The sequence below is a fragment of the Aquila chrysaetos genome, chromosome 3, assembly GCF_900496995.4.
Source record: "Aquila chrysaetos chrysaetos chromosome 3, bAquChr1.4, whole genome shotgun sequence".
NCBI lineage: Eukaryota > Metazoa > Chordata > Aves > Accipitriformes > Accipitridae > Aquila > Aquila chrysaetos.
In genome coordinates, this window is record NC_044006.1 from 27,394,652 (window position 1) to 27,414,998 (window position 20,347).

Genomic DNA, 20,347 nt, shown 5'->3' on the forward strand with positions numbered 1-20,347 from the left:
TGCCCAATTCCTCGTAACTCAGCTTGAGCTGTAAACTAATTTGCTGATGAGCTCTCATACCCCTCGTAAAGTATAATAACCTTGGAGGAGCTATGTATTTAATTTGTTATAAAACACTGACAGCACAGCTTTAATTTCAAAACTCAGTTCAGCCTTATCTGTTGAAACAATGGCAACCTTCACCTGTCTTCTTAGCTGCTGCTTAAAATTCCAGGAATTGTGCAAGATAGAAAGCTGTGTTTCGGGTGGGTGGGGGGTGGGGAGGTGTCCAAAAATATTATTAAACTGTTCTTGAAGCTTCATTATGAATTTGATAAGAATTTATACAGTAAATATTTTGAAGCATTCTGCAATTAAAAAATTACAAGCAAGTTGAGTTAAATATCACAACATGATTTCTATGTGCTTTGCAGCAGTATTGCTGTACAAACGATGCTTAGGATTTGAAATCAAATTCATACACATTTTGTACATCTAAGATATGACTTAAAAATCACTGAGCATTTGGCTTCCATATTTTGGGGGGAATATTTTAATAAACAAGGAGAAGAGCAGGAAAGAGATGACATCAGTAACAACTCAAACACAAATCTTTGGAACATTTGTGGCATACCAGCTGTCCAAGAAGCATCATCATCATCGTCTCCTTCTGACAAATCATATCCGCCAAAGCTTGATGTACAGCACTCAGATATGCTTTTTCAAATACTCTGCTGACTGAATGATACATTTGAAAGATATTTGAGAATTGTCTGTCTAGAACCATGCAGATACAAGTCTTGCCTTACTGACCCAGGGAGATGTATAAGCATCTAAGCAATGAGTAGCTCCCTTAGCAAAGAAGGGACACTAGATTTACCAGTTTCACAGTTCATCTGTTACCTTGTTTTGTATCACCTCGTATCAACTCTTAACATGCTTTTAACTAACTCCTATTCCCTTGAGAGATTAATGCTTGTACCCCTTAGCGCTCTTGAGAAAATAAATATTAAATGTAGTAAGATGGATTAATTTTTCATTTCACTGCTCATTGCTTTCCTTTCAGCTTCTTGCCTGATTACATCAGTGGTGATTTTGATTCCATTCAGCCTGAAGTCAAGAAGTACTACAAGGTCAAGGTAAATTAAATCTCTTTGATGAGTTTGTGTGTGTTAGAGCATTGTAGGATCCAACCCATTAGTGAGCCCCTTGGTCATTAAGTGATTCTGGCTCCATTGGTTTCTTTGAGGCTTCAGTTGTGAAGCACCTTACAAGCTCAGATGTTAAGCTCTGCGTGGCACTGTACTAATGCTTAAAGTAAACACAGGAGGTGCGGTACTGCCCGAGTCCTGCGTAGGGTGCAGTTTCATAGCACCAGCTCAGGAAATAGATTGTACGTTGCTGGAGATTATAGCAACTAGAAACTAGGATAAAACTTCCTGAAAAATCTGTGACTTCTTTTGCTTAGTGAGATACAGAGCAATAAGATGAATGTCCCGTGATTCCCACATGGCTGGCACCCACAGACTTTCTAGAGAGAGTTTCTCTGTGTGATTTTTGTGTGATACGACTTTACCTTTGTAGCAGGAAGCTGCAGATGGAGACATCTGTCTCTTTCATCACCCACTGAAGCATTGAATTACGCCCTGACTACTTCTACTTACACTAGTGGAGTGCCCTCTTTAATGGGTTTTTGGACAAATTCCTGCATACATTAATTTATTCCCAGTGTAGCCACCGTGTTTCCAGTGATCAATATAAATGTAAACTTGCATTTCTTGGGTCTCGGGCCTCAAAGTTCTGCCTTTAGCTGACTATTTGGTATTTAACACTTCACCTGCTTGCCTGTATAGGCTTTTGGACTGAGCACAGTGCTTTACCCTCACATCTTGGACAGCAGGTTTCTGCAAATTCAGAGTTTACCTCAGTGTGCCAGCTTACCTTTGCAGCAATCTGCACTTGCAAGAGCAATAAGTGTTTGGTCCTTGTGAGCTAGTGGACTTGGAGGTCTGTCATATGTCTGCTGCTAATTCAACATGTGAGGATGAAATTTGACTAAAATCTTCCCTGATGGTCTCGGCATCAAATGGTTAGAACAAAAGGTTTCAAACTGTGACGGGAGGGCTGGAGGAGTGTGTAGGACTAGGTTTTAGTCCCTCTCTGAGCACTGTGTGATTTTTTTTTTTTTTTTTGCCATGTTCTGCCTCATTGGTTAGAAGGAAGAAGTGTGTGATGGCTGTCTGTCTTGGGAGAACAGCTCAAGAAAATTGCTTGGGAATCTTTAGGTTACAGCTTGGGAAGTGAAAATAAAATAAAATAAAAAGCTTTGGATTAATGCTGTTCATTATAGACTGGAAATTCGTGATCTGTGAGTAAATGGGGAAATTGCAAAATGCAGTGCTCTATTTGGCATGGACATTGGTATTAATGCTTATACAAACTGCATGTTGGTCGGTAGGTAAGTCCTACCAAAGAATGCGGGTTAAGGATTGTTCAGCAGAGAGAGGGGAGATGAAAGAGGTAGGAGGGGGAAGAATACAGTAGGATATGGAAAGGGATAAGCTAAGCTAAACTGGTATTTCACTTTTTCAGAGGGATTACTTTTCTGGCCGTAGCATCCCTTTTGACAGCTCCATTGTAACTGACTGTTGATGTGCAGTTTACATCTTCTCTATGAACGTGTAGTGAACCATTCTGCTTCATACAGAGTTGATACAGCCATGCAAGTGCTGGGCTGATAGGCTGTAAAGGAAGGAGTATTTCATCAGGATTGTAAAGGTGTAATGAAGAGCAGAATCCTTGCCTGGTATCCTCATACATGACTGAGGAAAATGCAGTTTGACTTTAGAATTTTAAGTTTGGGTGTACATGGTAGGAAAAATAATTTTTTGCATTTTTAAATTAAACTTCTGTAGTCAGACAATTAGAATGGTAAATACAGGTGGGTATCTAAGGAGGTTCTGAGCAAAAAAATATAATAAAACACAGAATTTGGAGAGAGGTGTATGCTTCTTTTCTTGTAAAGTATCTTGTCCAGTAAAGCACCCTCTGTAGTCCAGGCAATTTCCAAAGTTGCTGTCTTTTGGAAATATATGTGTTGATGACCCAAAATACATTAGGCTGCTTAAAACAGTGTGTGAGAGAACTTCAGGTGAGTAGACCGGTGTAGTGCCATTGACTTCAGGGAAGTACAGCATCACGTTGTGAGTTAGGGTTGCTTCCCATGCTGTCCTTCCTCCCTCACCAAAGCACTCCCTCACCTGGATGCAGATTTCACCCAGAGACGGGGTAAGACTTTATCATTAGATAGTATTACTGTGTTGTTTCAAGCATTCTCTTTTATCAATTGTTGAGGATTATGAATGGGAAAACAGAAGAATTGTTGTAGCGAAGCTTAGACTGATGTGATGTGGTAGTTTTCTGTGAGCAAGTGGATGAGAATCCACAGAAGTCTCACCTGCTAACTGACTAATCAGTATTTCCCTGTACAAAGAAAAAGCCCTTTCCTGTGCTAGCTTTTGGTATTCATGGTCAATTACTTTGACATTGGCATGCTCCTACAGCCTTCCCCTTCCCCAGTCTTGGTTCCAAATACTCACCCTTGCTGGAATTGAAAGCCTGAACCATTCTTATCACACAGAATTACCTGAAAGCACATACATTTGTCATGCGATACTGCTCCAGTTTCATTTGCCCAGGTTAGTACCAACAATTTCATTAATTAGCTGGACTTCTCTGAAGTTGAGCATGCTACTTTCAGACAACTAAATATTTATTTTTCCTTTGAAATGTGTCTCTAGGTAAACTTTTTCAGGGTGTTAGGTCTTCATCACAAAATAACAAGAATATTCTGTCGGTATTCCTAATGTTTCTGCTCCTATTTACTGCCAAGCCACCTTTCCAGTTCCACAAGGCAGCGGACTGTCCTGCCTGAATTTTCCCCATCGCATGCACCTATCTTGAGCTGCTGCCATGCCAGGGTTAGTAATAACTTACACTGTAGCTATAGCTTTAGCTTCTTCCAAATTCACACTTTCTATGTAGAGTATTTTATACTGTAGTGCAGATTTTCATCTCTTGGTGCCCCTTGCTTTTTTCCTAGCATATATAGGTAATGCAACTTATTCCCACATATTACACAAAGGAAAGGTGACACTGTTTGAAGGCACTTACTTGGGATGAGTCAGGAGCTCTGCTGCCTTGCTGTAACATTACTTTGACCTGCAAGGAAATCGGGGTGTGGGGGGGGTGTATTCCTTTGTACATGTATCGCCAAGTAATTCATTATGGCCAGCAGAAAGGAGGAGCTATCACATGCATGGAGTGAATATGAAGGAAAGTGAAGCAAGCAGCAAGTGCTGAGAGGTATTCACCCTCTGCACTCCTATCTGCCTTTGCGTATAATGTACAGGGAAAAGTCGTGTCAACTTTTCTATCATCACTTAAGTTTGACTTCATTACTGTAGATGCAGCTGCCAGGTGAAGGGCAAGCGGTGCTGAAGGAGCTGGAGGTTCCTTTGGTATTTCAATTGCAATGATTTAATTTATACCAGGAATTAGAGTGATTTTTTTTTTTCCTTTGTGAAGCGGAAGGTAAGTTTCTCTGTGTTTTTTATAAACGTGCTTTGTAGTTCTGTTAAGTATTACATTTGCAACAGAGTACCAGTGACCTCTTTTTTTTTCTTTTTTTCTCTTTTTTTCTTTTTTTTTTATAAAAGCTACCTATATTGACAGAAATTAATACATCATGACTTCTGTCATCTATGTGAAGATAGCATGCCACTGGTTAAGAGGAGTTACTTTTTCAACAGTAAAGCTTATGGACATTAATTGTTGAGTTATAAAACATACTCATGTGCAAGTGTTTGTGTCAAAGACAGCCTAGCATAGTGCTGAGTAAGAATGGGGAATATTGAACTCGGTGTGCGAAACTAATTATGGCTCTGTGAAGTGTTGTCTACAAGCGGTTGTACCATCATCACAAAACAATGTCAGACCTGACTCCTCCATCACAGAAGCTTCATGCCAGGATGTAGCTAGTAGACTCAGAAGGTTTTCTACCTCATTTAAATGATGATAGCAAGAGCAGATATATGCCACTACAGGAAATGTGACATACAGATTGCTGAAGCTGAAGGGTTTTACTGGAAGGGGTATCTTTGAGCCAATTTCTCTGGTGTTTTCAGTTGAGCAAGGATAACATGGCAAGTGTTTCCATTTTCCCTTAAGGAGGATTAACGTCATTGTGTCGGGGAACCTTATTTAAATAAAGTTCATAAACGTGAAGCAAATAAATCCATTTTATTGCTGTTACATGCGGCATGCCATAGTGAAGAGATCTAAAGGCAAAAATGCTGGGTTTTTGCAGTTGTGTTGGAAAGTAATCATGTAATGGACTTATGAGTGGGATGTGTAAGTGATGGGTTAGGTGTGCTATGCTTTTGGGAGAGAATAAGTAAGCATGCATCATAGGTTATTTAGCTTTACTTTTTATTTTCTGCACTCTTGGTTTTGCCCCATTGGCTTGTCAAGTAGGTATTTGTAGTCTTTTATTCTTTATTTTACAAAATTACTGATGATTTCCCCATTTCTTAAAGAGTTAAATAACGTTAAAACAGGATAAAACTGCACCACAACTGGAAACGGAATATCATGTTTAAATTTCCCTTTTAAAATCACATAGCACTATAAATGAAGGATAAAGAATAACAATTCAATATTCTTTATTCTGTATATCTTCTGTCATTGTTAAAACAGATATTGAGAAGAGGTTTTGTACTTTCATGATAAATATGCATGTTCATATGACCCCATAATAGATGCACTGTCAATCTTTCTCTGTATAGTCTGATGTGCATTGGAAATGACACTGCACAAAGCAGGGGGGACCTGTGCTATTTCTGTTATTGCGGTTTCATCTGTTTCTCGCTTTAGCTGAATGTTTCTATTATTGAAACCTTTTAAACATTACTTTGAAGTTAAAGGAGCTATGTGCATTGTTATGCCTCAAACAAGGCTCAGTTTCTGAAGTTTGGAGACCAAAGACATTACCTAAAATTATACCAAATCTGTACTTACACCTAGAAGCAGAAGGTTGAATCCATTACCCTTTGAAATCCAGATTATGCTATTTTTAAAAATCCAGTTTGGCTTTTCTACTAAGCAAATTTCATGTGCTTTAAAAGAGTTCTGTAGACTTGGTAGGCTCTGCTTCAGATCTGTAATTAAATGCTGTGAACTTATTTACAAGTCCACTGTTTTCCTATTCCCTTTTCTTTTTAAGCCCCATAGAGCTGCTTATTTTTGCAGGCAGTTCTGCAGCTGTAGCACTTTCCCTTTCCTTTTCCTATTACATTTCCAGGGTTTAATGGTTATAGGGGCTGTAGAAATGCTTAATAGCTATGGTGTGGGTATTGTCTTTTTGTTCTATGAAGATGCACCTATAATTAGATTTACAAAATGTATTTGTAGCAGTGAAATAGTGCTTGTACATCTCTCTAACTTCTACACTTTCTTGCTGAACTGCATGTTTTAGTGTCATATTCCGTGCTTGCTTTCTGAGGCCAAAATTTTTAATTTTCGAAAATCACAATGTTAATTGATTTTCCTCAGTTATATTATTATAATTTAAATGCATACAAAATCATTGAGTTTTTCTATGACTTTTAATTTACCTTTTAGCCTTAAATGTTAGTATTTTTTCTAAAACTAATTTTTAATACAGGATGGCACTTTAAATATTAAGAAGTTTGACTCATTTAAGCATTCTTGTTAGACTGAACAGTTTTCTAAGAAAAACACCATTCATTTAAGGGCCTAATTCCTTTGTGAGAGGTTTTAAGATGTCAGAAGGAGCTGTAACAGTTGTGCGGGTGGATCTGAAACAATTTAGTCTTGCTGTTGAACAGGCTACTCCTACTTGACAATCACCACTTAAGCTTTCAAGCAATCCCTTGTTTTATGTGTCCTGCTGAAGACATCTCTGACAGCTATAAAAAGTGCTCTGCCTACCTCAGTTCAGTTTCTGATGTGTTGAGGGTGCCCAGTGCTGCCTGGAGTTATAACCAATTTATAAGTTGTAATTTTTTCATCAAGTTAAAATTATTTATAGGGCTGGGATGGTCCTGTTATTAATAGTTCAAACTGTATATGATTGTATATGCAATTCAGGATTTTGGACTGGAAGCTTTCTGTATGTCTTAGTCATGTAATTATTCAACAGGAGCTTTCATAAAATGATTCCATTCTTGAATAGTATGTCAGAGGTCTTGTCAAGATCGTGTTTCCAGGTCAGTTGTGTATGTGATTTGGGTGATGTGGATTTCTTATTCATGCCAAACAAAAGTAATATCATAATGTTCCAGAAATGTCATAAATTTGTAAAGGATACTGTGCTCGGTGGCACTTTTGTGAAGGTGAACATGACAGACAGTCACACTAGGTCAGACCAGAGGTTCATTCAGCCAGTGTCTGGTCTCAGCTGGGCCGGTACAGAATACCTTTGAAAGCATATGTATCCACAGTGATGCTTCTTTGATACCCTTTTTCATCTCCCACTAATATATGGCTTAAAGATTTCCTAAGTCAGAGGTGGTATCTTTGTGTTTAATCACTTCATAGGTTGATTTAATTTTTCCCAGAATTAGTCTACATACTTTTTTTCAAACTATGTAGATGAGACTGCAAGTATCCACAAAAAACCTTGGCAATAAGTTCCCCACTATAAGTGTTTACAGTGGAGAAAATCTGCCTTTTGGATGTTATTTTGGTTTTGAGCTTGACTTTTGGTAGTCACATTTGATTCTCCTGAATTTTTATATTGTGATAAAGAGTGCATGAACATACTTTAACCACCTTTTCACTCCTGTTCTGATTGTATTAGTATGTTTGTGCCTAGCATTCCTGTAGGTACGTAGGGGTGTGTGTGTGCACAGCTGAAAAATGGAATGTTGCATATGCCATGAAACTTCTGGCCTAAAATTATGTACAGCCTGTATAGATGCTTTGTGTCCTGCTGAGTTAATATATGTATAATGGCTAGGACGTCCTGTTGAAAAGAGTCTTCTGTAAAGTGAAAGATTTCGGGACTCTGGGCTTGCACAGTCCTGTTCTTATGTGCTGGTGAAAAACAAAACCAAGAAAAATCTCTGTCGAGTTCTTAATATCGCTCTTTATGCTTTTACCAAGGTAGCAGTTTCCAGAAAACAATGTATCTGTCTAAATGCAGATGAGATTTGTGAAGAAAAAACAAACAAAAAACCACTCCACCACCCCCCCAAACCAACCCAACAAAACCCCCGTATTCAGTTATACAGCCCTGCATCTTTTTAAGTAATGGGTGTTCTTTGCGTTATCTCCTGGAGTTGCACATCACTCTTTTTGAACCTGAAGAAACAGCTAAGTCCTACTTGTGTTGTAAGATCAATATAATATCATTGAGATTCAGCAAGTTCGAGGTCATTGAGAGTCACTGTGTACGTTTATTGGGACCTGAGTCAGGCCCTAATTTATCTAGTAGGATAGAGAATGCAATTTGACCAAGTTCTCATTCCTTTAAAAAAGTGCTACTCTATTTTCCTTTGCAGTATTTTGCTGCTTGTTATGTAGCTTTGGGAGACAGTATATAGAAATTAAGAGATCAAACTTTTATTAGAGGTGGTTTGTCTTTCTTTTGCTTAGGTTCGGAATGACAGTTTGCAGGTTACGAGTTGTTTTCTTTCTTCTCACAAGTGCCTTAGCTGAAGCTGAACTGCCTGACAGTAGAATATGCAAGAAAACAGTGCACCATATAACAAAAATGATGCTGGTGGTATTTTAGTCTTGCATCCAATTTCAGTTTAATATTACGTTGCAGTATGAGATTTATTTCTCCCTTTCATTGGTTATGGCCTGAGGAGGGGAAAGGGTAGAATCTATATTGCAATAGACATTTGAGTTACTTCCAAGAGTTTTAAAAAATTTAATCTGGTGTTAATCTCTGAAAGAAGTCATTACTCTGGTCTGTCAGCCTGTGATGGAGAAAATAACAGAAAAGTTTAAAAAATAGAAATGTATTGAATTAACTTCATTTCCAGTGCAAGGAACAAAAAAGGTGTTTTAAACAATGACAGTTTAATCTGGAGAAGGAAATTGAACTGAGTTATTTTGTGATTAAACCTCTTCACACAAGAGAGACAGCTTCAACATGGTACTAGTGGTTGAAGACTCAGATGGTAGGTCTTTTTAGATGTAAGTGGGATTTACACATCCATCTTTTCTTTTTACAGAATTTAAGAGAAAACTGTTCCTGGAGCACAAGGCTCAGTGCCCATGCCTATGGACTGCTAATTAGAACAGTTTCCGATGAAGCTGCAGAACCCACAACCTCGCAGCTCATCAAATGTTGCTGCAAACTCAGCAAAGTTCAGCCCAAATGTGCTGTGGGATTCGTAAGCTTCATTCGGTTGTGGGGGAGCCCATTAGCTAGCCAAAGCACAACTATGGCCAACAACAGGAACACAAACCTGATCATTAACCTAGAAAAAGATCCCCAAAATCCTGATGCTACAATTTTTAAGTATTTTAAGCAGCAGCTTGGCAGCCTCTGCAAATGATTCTATCGTGCATCTTGTCAAAAGAGCAGGCAGCTCTCACTTCAGACGCAGAGTGAAAAGATGCAGTCTGTTGCTCATTTCAAAGTAGGACTGCTTGCTGGTGGGCTGGAGAGGCAGAAGAATACTTCTGACATGCTTTCAGGGACCTGTAGCAGGCATTTTGGTGAGTGCGTTCCCTTGCTTTAAAAGGAGCATGTGGACTACTCAGGATCATTCTCCCTAACCTCCAAACTCCAGAGGCACATTCACCAAGGCCACCATATACTTTGCTGCTTCATCTTTGACGCAACTATGAACTTAAAAAGACACAATAATTGGGATACATGATCCAGGGCTACCACGTCTTTACTTACCATAATGTTGCCTTGATGGTGTTTACACTTCACTTACAGCAATACAATTACAAAACATCAGGATGACAATCCAGTTGCAAGAAGGTTAGATTTGGTCTGAGTTCATGCAGATTAATGAGTGCTTTACAAGCCTCCAAATAGAAAAGAAGGAGAAAATTATGTGTGGTGTTCAGGTAGGAAAGTTAAATGCTTTTGTAGCTTGTCAGTGAAAGGATGAGCTAAAGCTGCCAAATTTGAACTTGCCTGTATTAATTAACCTAATCACAGAAGTGTAAGGTTATTTGGAGTTTTGATATGAACCAAAACAGAGGTGGAGTCCAACGGGAAAATTCAAGTGCAGCTTCTGGAGCACAGACGGTTATTTTTCCTTACTGAATTTTGATTTGGTCAAAAACATGCAAAATATAAGGTTTGTTTTTATAGCTGCACTCAGAAATAGTGCAAGATGATGATAAAAGTTGCATTCACATATAGCAGGAGGAAATTTAACTTAATATGTAATTTTTGAAAAAGACCATTAGTGACAGAGAAATACCATTACTGGGGGGCAGAGGGGAATGAAAGAACTCAAGTTCTGGTAGCTGTAACTACAGCCAGGTGGGGAAAGCTCTGCAAATTGGAGTATATCTCATACTTGCCTTTCTTGGTGCCTTCTCCTTTTATTTTTCTATCCTGTATTTCCTGACTCTGATATTCTTTTGGGCTCCTGCTGTTTTCACTGTCATCAGTAAGCATTTGAAGCTCTGTTTTTCTGTTTCAATTCTGCTGTTTTCCATGGAGCGCTCAGTAGAGCCCAGCAAAGAGGGGTTGGATGAAGGTTTGATAAGCTGACTGTGCAGGAAGCTTGGCCGAAATCCAGTGAGTCTCAGGACTGTGAGTTAGTTTGTGTTCTGGTGTGCTGTTGGATTCCTTCATTTGAAGAAACTGTGATGGTCTTTGATTAAAAAATAATAAAAGTTCCTTAAGTCAAATAGATTTGGAGGTATAATTAGAAAGGGAAACAGTCCCCTATGTCATGAAATGAGTTAAGAGAGAAAAATGAGATGTCAGGGGAGAGAAAAATGAGGAATGGAAACTGAGAAAAAGACAGAGATTTTTAGAAAAAGGTAAGCATTTTAAGAGAAAAATAAAGGTAACATCAGCAGAGGGTAGGAAAGAGAAATGGATAGAAATGGAAAAATTTCCCTGACACATCAGCAAATTAGTTCTGCTGTCATTTTTTGCAGCTGTGAAGAAGTGAGTGTGATAAGCACACATGCATGGAAACCGTATTTTTTCTAATCTAAAAGTAAGATTTTCAGTTTATTAGGAATGAGTTCAGAGTTGTTGTTTTGGGGGCTTTTTTACTGTTTTCAAATGCTTTTGTCTGAAGTTAAAATAGGAGCACCTATGTTTATTCCATCCTTGACCAAGCTTTGGTGGGAGTTTCATCAGGTGAAGAACAGAAAAACATACAAGGAGTTTAAAACATAAATAACTGCAATGGAAGTTGGAATGTATTTACAGTAAATTCACAGGTGTTAAGACTATTTTGTCCAAATTCTGCAGCAGCTGCTGGTGTAATATATAATGTATCTAAGCAACTGTTAATCCAATTGAAACAAATAATTTAGTAAGTATTTACTTTGCACTTCATTGATAATAACCCTTCAAGTAAGGAACCGGCAATTTACCATAAATTGCTAGTTAACATTACCAGATTTTCATTTAATTGATAAAAATGTAGCCTTCAAGAGGAGTCTTCTTTTGAGAGCTGAAAAGACCTTCCTCCTTTTAAGCTCAGCAGCGGGAGAACACCTTTAGAGAAAAGAGTAGGGATTAAACATGGGATGAAATCGCTTATTGTGACCCAGTTGCATTTTTTTCTTGCATTTAAAAGCCAGAGTCTTTTGACATTTCAATATGCAGGTAAAGTCTTCCATTTGTTTTGTTCACCATCTACTGTTTCAACATATAGTGAAATATAGCCGCTATACTTTAGTGGTTTAGATACTTCATATTTTAATCACTATTGAAATGGTGTTTGTAAGAAGAAGTCAAAATTGGAGACCTGCCTATAGAGGCATCTCACGGTTTGCAACAGATTAATAGTTGTGCTGGTTATGACTGTCCCGGCTGGGACTCCCCTACTTCTAGCACTGGGTTTGTACTAAGCAATTTGCTGTGGACAGAGGGAAGGAATAATGCCTTGTAATGGTCTCTGTGGTTCTATCCCCTTTCCCTGCATCCACTGGTGACTTATTTGCATCCTGCCTTAAAAATACTTCCGAGAGGTTAAACGTCAGCCTTTGCCTAGACAATTCAGCAGGATAATAGTGCTCACACGGGGAGGCTGGATCCATTCTGTCTTCAAATCAAACATGGGTGTATGTCTTGGGACTTTAAGATACATTTCCTAGTGGAAATTTTAAGAGGGACAGTAGTGGAGCACGTTCAGGCATCAGAACATGCTCTGTATCCTGTATTTATCGCAGGCTTTTGGAGCAAATAAATGTACTCATTAATACCTAACGTACCTGCAGAGGTGTGTTTCTGATCTGTCATCAACAGTTGCTTACACAGCTCAATCGGGGGGAAGGTCTCTAGAGTGATTCAAAAAAATCTTTTCTTCAGTAAGGTTATGTTCTCAATATCTTGAGCTCATCCCAGACTGGAAGTGGGACATATGCTGGGAGGAAACTGGCAATATCACAGTTCAACTCCCATTTTATTCTCCTACTGATGGGATAAAACGGGAGGGAGGGTGGAGGGGGGTCTGAAACTCCTTGAAGTATTTTTCCATGTTAAAAACTCCATTACTATTCCAAAAGAGCTCTGCACCCACTGGACCCTGAGCAAGTGTAGTTTGGTCTGCAGGGCAGGGTGTCGTGAGGGATTTTTTTTTTTTTGTCAGCAACAATGGAATCAACTCACATATGCTCCAGCAGTTGTTAAAATATGTTTGGCTTCGTCTTGAAGAGCAGAGTGGAGAAGTTTTCAAATTTTTTTTTGTTATTTGTTGAGTGTTTGGGCAAGCCAATTCCTCCTCACCCCAGGCAGTTATGGATTCAAGCACGTATCCTGCCTTTAATTACCGAGTTTAAACTGTTCTACATGCTTCAGTCCTTGTGCCACCCTCAGTGTACTGCCTTGGTTGTGGTTTGCAGCCCCGGGCTGCTGGTAGCGAGCAGCTGCCACAGAGCCGTTCCCACAGTCTGGGAAGAGGTAGAAACAGTCCAGCCAGGGGAGACAGCCCTCCCCTCCAGTTTTACCATTTCATGGATTTTCATGTGGTCTGAATGAATGTGTTCTCAGCAATGCAAATAGCTGGATGTGGCCAGAGTCGGTTTCTTTCTGCTTTGCTCCCTTTCTGTAGAAGAGCACCCTACTAGCTGTGAGCCTTCTGAAGTTCAGTGCCTTAAATTAAGTACGAGTCAGATCTGTGCCTTAAATGTAAAACAAGCTTCTTGCTTCACTGGAAAGTCTTTCTGAACACTTCTTCATCAAAAATAACTGGTTTGTTCCAATTGACTGGAGTCTGTGATAAAGCATTGATTGTAGTCTGTGGCACCAGGCTTCCCAAGCGTAATGCCGTGCAGTAGGTCTGCAGGAGGCACGGCCAGCCGGTGTCCTGGTGTGAAGTGCTGTTCCCATCGCAGTCGATGGCATTTCTGCTGATTGCAACAGGATGTTCAGGATGGGTCCTCCCCAAAGCAACCATCTGCAGAGAGAAGCCCAAAAGCCATGATAATAGCTCAGTTCATCTCTTAGAGTTAATAAAGGGAAGTAACCAATGAATTTGCAAACTTTTCAGCTTATTTAAGACTATGGCAAATGGTGAGGCTTTCAGGATTTTGAACAGGGCCATCTTATTAGAGGAAACAGAGATTACATGGCATTGAGAGTGAAAGTCAGTGATTCTTCTGTGATTGTGCCCTCCTGTACAGAACACAGGACAGCCCTGTGTAATGTTTTTTTGTGTTAATGCGATGCCTAAATGCTTCACAGACCTGGAGTGCAAGTTGATGTCTAGGTACAGAAATAAAGTGATATGGGAAAGAGAATAATTACATTTGACGTTTTTTTGACAAGTTCTTCTTGAACTTGGTTCTATATAGTGTGAAAAATGTAGGTGTGGGTTGACAGCTTATAGATGCTGTGGAATAGCTCAGAATTCCCTGTAGCAGGAGGAGAGTGGTAGAGCAGGAGGGAGGCACCAATGTACAATGAGTGGTTAGATGGGGGAAGGAAACAGTAAAAAAAGTTTAAAGTTCCTTAGGGAGCAGTATTTATCACTTATGTGATGTGCCTTTTGTGGCAAACTCAAGATGCTTTGAAGGGTTAGGGTAAATCTGAGATGGTTTGATAAATACTGGAAAATTTTGTAAAGATGAACTGTCCCTAAATCATCTTACTAGTGTTCACACTGTCTCTCCTTTAGTTAAATTCACTTTCAAAGAAGTTGCACAGAAGGTAATATAAGGGACAATGCCTTCCTAGCCTGTTATCTGTCAATAGATCATTTATTTCTTCCCATCACAAGCCATCCCACTCTACTATCTTTTTTTTCCTCCCTACTTCCAATGATTCACTAGTTTAAAATGATTGCACCTAAGACTTTCTTGCTGAGTTTTGTCTGAATTACGAACGAAGAGCATTATAGTTGGACCCAAAAATCTGAATTAAAACATGATGGGCAAACCAGGCTTTGAAACTGCATCTTCAAAAATGCATTAATTAAATGTATTTGAGTAATAATGAGTTGTACAGTACACGGACATGCTTTCTAAATGGCCACCTGTCCTTGAAAGTGATACTGATGAGACTTTGCAATCACAGTCATTTCAACCTCAAATTATGTGTCTGAGTGCAGGGAGCCCATATTTGGTCTTTGATGATTCAGTGGACGGGCATTTAGGATGTAGATACCTAGGACTGCAGGCAGCAAGTGTGATGAGACAGGAGGTCTCTTCCAGTTACTGTGTTGACAGATAATTCAGTTTTTGAAGTCTGCTTGTTGGGCACTTCTGTGAGTATCTGCTTTAGAAACATATAGTGTCCTTTACATACCTTTCAGCAGTTAGTAAGTATTGAGCAGCTACCTTTTGTATTACTATCACAAATTTAAAACAAACAAAACTGATTTGAAATATAAAACCACAGAATTTGTATTTCACTAAATTCATACATTTCTCTTGAAAAGTAGACCTAATTAAAATGAAAATGTGGCACTTTGTTAATAAATTCCTCAGTTCAGTTTAAAATAATTCAAAGTAAATAAAGAACATTTTTTTTAAATATGAACTGCTGTTTAAGGGGAACTGGCCACATTACTAGCTGAGCATTTGGAGCTAGAGTAAGCTAAAGAAGCTTTTGATAGGGGTTTACTGTAGAGTCAGAGATTTTTTTTTATTATTGTTATTTTACTGTAGTCATTTGACTTCAGTTCAATGCTTAGGTTTGAAAAAAGCAGAATGGTTTATTTTCTCTTTCAGCGTATGAATAAAAATGAGGTATGAGATGATGAGAAGTACTATTCATAAAGTGTGGAAGGGCTTGGTGATGAGAAATGATCAGTATTATCTCTAGCTACTGAGTTCAACCATGTGTGTCCAGTAAATCAGTTCACTTTTAAATGCAAAATGTGGTTAGATAAGCTTATTTATGTCTCCATAGCATATAAGATTGCTTTATTTAGTAGAGGATAAAGACACAACTGGGGGTTAGAGTGTGGAACAGAGGGAAGTACGATTTAATGTGGATTGGAGCGGTAGTTGGACAACATACTTAGCCCAGCTAGAAAATTGGATAAGGTCAGCGAAGAGTAACTGAAATGCTTTGTTGACTGATGTACAAGAACCTCGGCAGGAAGACAGAAGAACTAAAACAATTGTTATTGGTATGCAAATAGATTTTTACAGCTTTACTGGAAATATGGCAAAGTAGCAGGCAAGGCTGGAATAGAAATACTACAAGCCATGCACTGATCAGGGATAGTAGGAGTAAAATTAAAGGTTAATGTGAAATAACTTTGTATGTTTATGATGAAAGTGCGAACAAAACCAGCTTATTTGGGCTCACATTTTTGGACATGAGGGGAAAAAAATGCTATTTAAATGGTAAACCCCAGGTATACCTGACTGGTGGATGGCAGTTCATTTTTTAGCATACAGTCTCTGAAAAAATAAGAAGTTATGGTATTTTCAGTGTAGTTCTGGTAGACAGTAAAACATTTTCTGGTAGATTTGAGGGCCAAAAATAACTTTGGGTATAATGATCAGAAGTTGACTTGTGAACTGTGGAGATGAACAGAAAGTCTATGAGGTCTGTGCTCTACTTCAGTTTTGGGGTTTTTTTATAAATCTTATGTAATTGTATTTCAAAAGGGGAAAGCCTTCAGAAATCGAGAACAGAAAGTCTTAGAAAACTTCTGCCTGGAACTGGTTTGTAAACAAAAGGTGAAAGATACACAAGAAAGACTTCAAATATAACCATGCGAACTCAGAAAGGAAATAAAGAGTAAGTGTGAAGCATGCGAGAGGAGGAAGGCAGGGGGAGGAAAGAGGGCTGTTCAGCAAAAAATACTGTTTTGAAGGTCAAATGGTGCAAGTGAGTTAGAGCTCTCTTCTGTGAGCTCCACGTGTAGTAATGGGTGCTTTATTTACCTAGAAAATGCAGAAAGGTGGAGTGATCAAACTGAGCCATGAGGACAGCATAGTTACTGAAGATCAACATCTTACTACACTCCATGGCAAAACGATACCTGTCTTAAGTTTTTGGGAAAGAGGACAGTAGAAGTTGGGGAAAAGCACACTGGGTAATGGGAAGGAGCACATGGAAGTGAAAATCACTGTTGTTATGAGAAGGTGACAGCTACACACTGGATGACAAGCCTGCTAACCCTCCTGTTAGGATCCTAGTTTGGACATAAAAGCAGGGTCAGGAGACTCAATTTCCAAATATCACAGCTCAGGCTCACAGTCACATGTGCAGGAGAAGATACAGTCTTAATGACACTGCAGATGGGCGTACTCCCTTTGCAATATGGCAGCAGCAGGAGCAAAGATGATCCCCTGATGAAGGAAGGATTCACAGCCAGCAGTAGGATCTCTTTTAGTACCAGGGTAGAAGGTTTTGATGCCAGCCCTGAACACCATGTACAACTCCAGTAAGCCATCTCCAAAAACATGAACCTGAGCCTGAAGCAGGTTCAAAAAATGCCTGCTAAAGTGGGGGGGCTCAAGAGCCTGTTTTATGAGAGAAGGCTAAAAGAGTTTGTCTTGTTTAGCCTAATGAAATTAAAGTAAAATAAACATATAAAGGGGCTAAACACGAGGGTGGGAGAAGATAAAAAATAATATTGATTTAAGATCCATTCAAATAAAATCAAGCTTCAAATCAGAAGTGTGCTGTTATCCATTGGAGGAATGAGCCTTCCAGGAGACTGTAGTTGGAGAAGCAGCCTAAGTGATTTTAAAATGGATGCTAGAAAGTTTATGAGAAGTGTTTCATGACTTGTTTCCTGTGGCAGCACTGGATTGAATTTGATGAGACAGGACAATCCTACCTGTCCTAGATTTTAATGAAAATCTTTTATTGCTTTTAAAAATGTGAAATGGTGATTGTGTGCATTTTAATTGGATTCCAATTTCCATCTGAAAGCAGCTTGATTTAAAAAAAAAGGAAAAACACCCAAAACTAATCATGTGGTGAATGAAAGGCATCATTCACCATTTTCTAGAAAAATAAAAAGATGTATAAAATTAATAATCTGACTAAAAGCATGTTGAGACAGAGATGTCTGGGAGGGTGTGTCATATCATTTAAGAATAACAGCAAAACTGTTTTCTTTCTGGATTGAGCTGATTGTGACGACCTACTGAGAAAGAGCCTTTCTTTTAGAAGATAAATTTTTGTTTTGTTTTTTTGGATCATCAGTTTAGATGCTTCTGTGACCTTGGTGAAACCAACCTGACTCTAAAGAATAGAATCCAGGGATATAGTTTTCAAGTTGTAATTCTAATCATTAAACATAAACAGTGCAGGTGATTGTTTTGTTTGTTTGTTCTTTAAACCTGTTTAATCTGCAATAATAAATAGTCTAGAAGCAAAACTGGATTTTATAATCATTGGGTTATTTTTCTTCTGCATGTTTTTAATAGCCAGTTTAATATGACCTGATGTGATTTGCATCTGTTGTGGAGAGAGCGTGTATTTCATTTTAATGACTTTATTGGTTAATTTGACAATTGATAGATTAAATCTTGTTAAATAATGTAGGATGAGAATGGGCCTACTTTGGGTGTTGATACCAACATTCCTTTTTCAGTATTGGAAAATTAAGTTGATTATTGCCACGAATACTGTTCCAGGATTTTTCCCCCCAAATCTGACAGACCTCCTGGTGATTTCTAAAGAATACAGCAAAAGCTAGAATTAATAGAGCAAAAGCATATGTCCTAAATTTTTACATCAACATCTATCTGATTCATAGATTCAGATCTTAGGCATTGTTTTTTAAATATTTAGTAAACTAACAATGTTAAAGTGTGTGCATTTTTTTTTAATCAGTTGACCTGCATTTTTCTAACTAGTGGTATGTGCGTTGTAAGGCATAACACTGGATTTTTCATGGAAAACAAGACTCTTCATACTTGCAGAGCTGAAGTTCACTTTTCACTTAACTAAATTTACTAATCCAGGTGAGTGACTACTACAGTGAATGTGTGCTTTTCAGTAGAACTTCAAACCTTTGTGCCTTTGAACTACAAAAAGTGCAAACAAAATTTTCAGATCAAATCTCCTGTTTGACCTCCAGACAAACCAGCCACCATGTTTCATGCAAATTTTAGGTAAGAAATTCAGACAATCCATCATACAGGACAGCCTACAGATACATTAATCTGATTAGTCTGTATGAGTATCCTGAAAGAATTGTACTCAAAATTAAGTGGAGATGCATCTTTGTTGTAGACAGATGCAGATTTTTTTGTCCTTCTATATCAAGCAACTTCCACATCAAATGTCCAGTTTGTGGTTATGGAGTGGGTTACAGGCTTGTAGTTGTGATTGATATTTGATTGCTATTTATTATTTGTGTTACCCTTTTGACAGGTACTGTAGAAATACAGTGCAAAAAGAGGGAGTGGATTTTCCTCAGCTAAGACAGGACATGGTTACAGCATCACAGGGAGGATAAGAGAGACAATGAAAGAAATCTTGATTTGTTGGTTTTGTTCTGTTTGGGTTTTTTTAATTTCTGCCCAAATATAATGTTTCCTTGCCATGCTGGTTCCAGAACCAATTGTCTGTCTGACGTTTCTGGTTGCACTACAGGCTGTCAAGCTTAGCGCTTCTGGCTGAATTCCCCCAAAGCCACTAGTAAAGTTCCTTGTCTTTTCTTCTTTCTCCTCTTGTTCCCAGCCTCCCCTGCCAGCACGGACTTTGTTTCCAACTTTGAGGCCAACTTGATTAGGTGTCCCCTGGGATGTCTTTATCCTGATTAACCCAAGTGTGTCTGCAGCATGACCTATGGTGCTCCCGAGCCTGAGAACATGATGCAAAGGTGTCTGCAGCAATTCTGCACAGAGCTGGCATGGAGGAAGCACTGCTTGTGCACTTGGGTTTCACTTGTTGTGTGCTTATAGGTCATAGGCTGGGATCATCAATACAGGAAAGCCCTTAACAACTACCTGAGAAATACACAGAATGTTTAGAATTCAAAGGACTTCCAGAGCATTGCCATGCCCTTGACAATTGGTTACTATGTGTAATTATAGCATAACGTAATTTTTCCACTAGTTGTCTTTATCATTCTGCAGTATGGGAAGTAATAAAGTCTGCTGTGATTCGTTTTTCAGCCAAAAAAGCCATCTCTGTAAGCATACTACTGAGCAAGAAAAGCTACTGTTGTGGTACAATCAAATAAACAGTGTTTATTCTCCCTGCCCCCCTGCCTCCCTAGAGTTTTACTAACATCTTAAAAGCAGGTGCTTGATTTGATCCTGTCAGTGCTATTTTGCATCTCTATACAGAAGAAGGGTGGCCCAAGATCAGGAACGGAGGAAGGGATGATGTTAGTTTAGGGATACATTACAAGAAATGGGATAATACAGATTATCACTAGCAATTTCAGTTTATCAGGGTTGCTTTGCAAGGGACTTTTGTCCAACATTGCTAGGCCAATTTATTAACTCATTGATCCACGCCCATGTATTTCTGAATACTTTGTTTTTCTTGTCCCTTTTGCTTTATTGATTTCACTGTACATCCCTGCACTTAATCTAGAACTCAAATGTATGATGGTTTTGTTATCATTTGTGATGTCACGGTACCTGTGAGCCCCATATGTTTAGGTTGTTTTCTTCCCTGCCTCTCCCTCTGTCCCCCACTCTGTTTTGAAAAGAGCAATTCCAGAGGGGGGCTGTGCTCCCCATTTAGGTG

General features: G+C 38.7%; 1 protein-coding gene across 5 annotated transcripts in view; it reads left to right on the top strand.

The window, feature by feature from the left end:
• The window catches only part of TPK1 (thiamin pyrophosphokinase 1), a 336,418-nt gene that overhangs the window by 159,430 nt on the left and 156,641 nt on the right, over positions 1-20,347 (top strand). For 4 of the 5 annotated variants that reach the window (XR_003922631.1, XM_030008413.2, XM_030008415.2 and 1 more), the window contains one exon: positions 1,046-1,118. The exons of the other annotated variant lie outside the window; for it this stretch is intronic. Coding sequence is in view for 3 of the 4 variants with exons in the window: in XM_030008413.2 (XP_029864273.1) it covers positions 1,046-1,118 (73 nt within the window). In the remaining variant the exon portion in view is untranslated. The remainder of the gene's footprint in view (positions 1-1,045; positions 1,119-20,347) is intronic. 5 annotated transcript variants of the gene reach the window in all.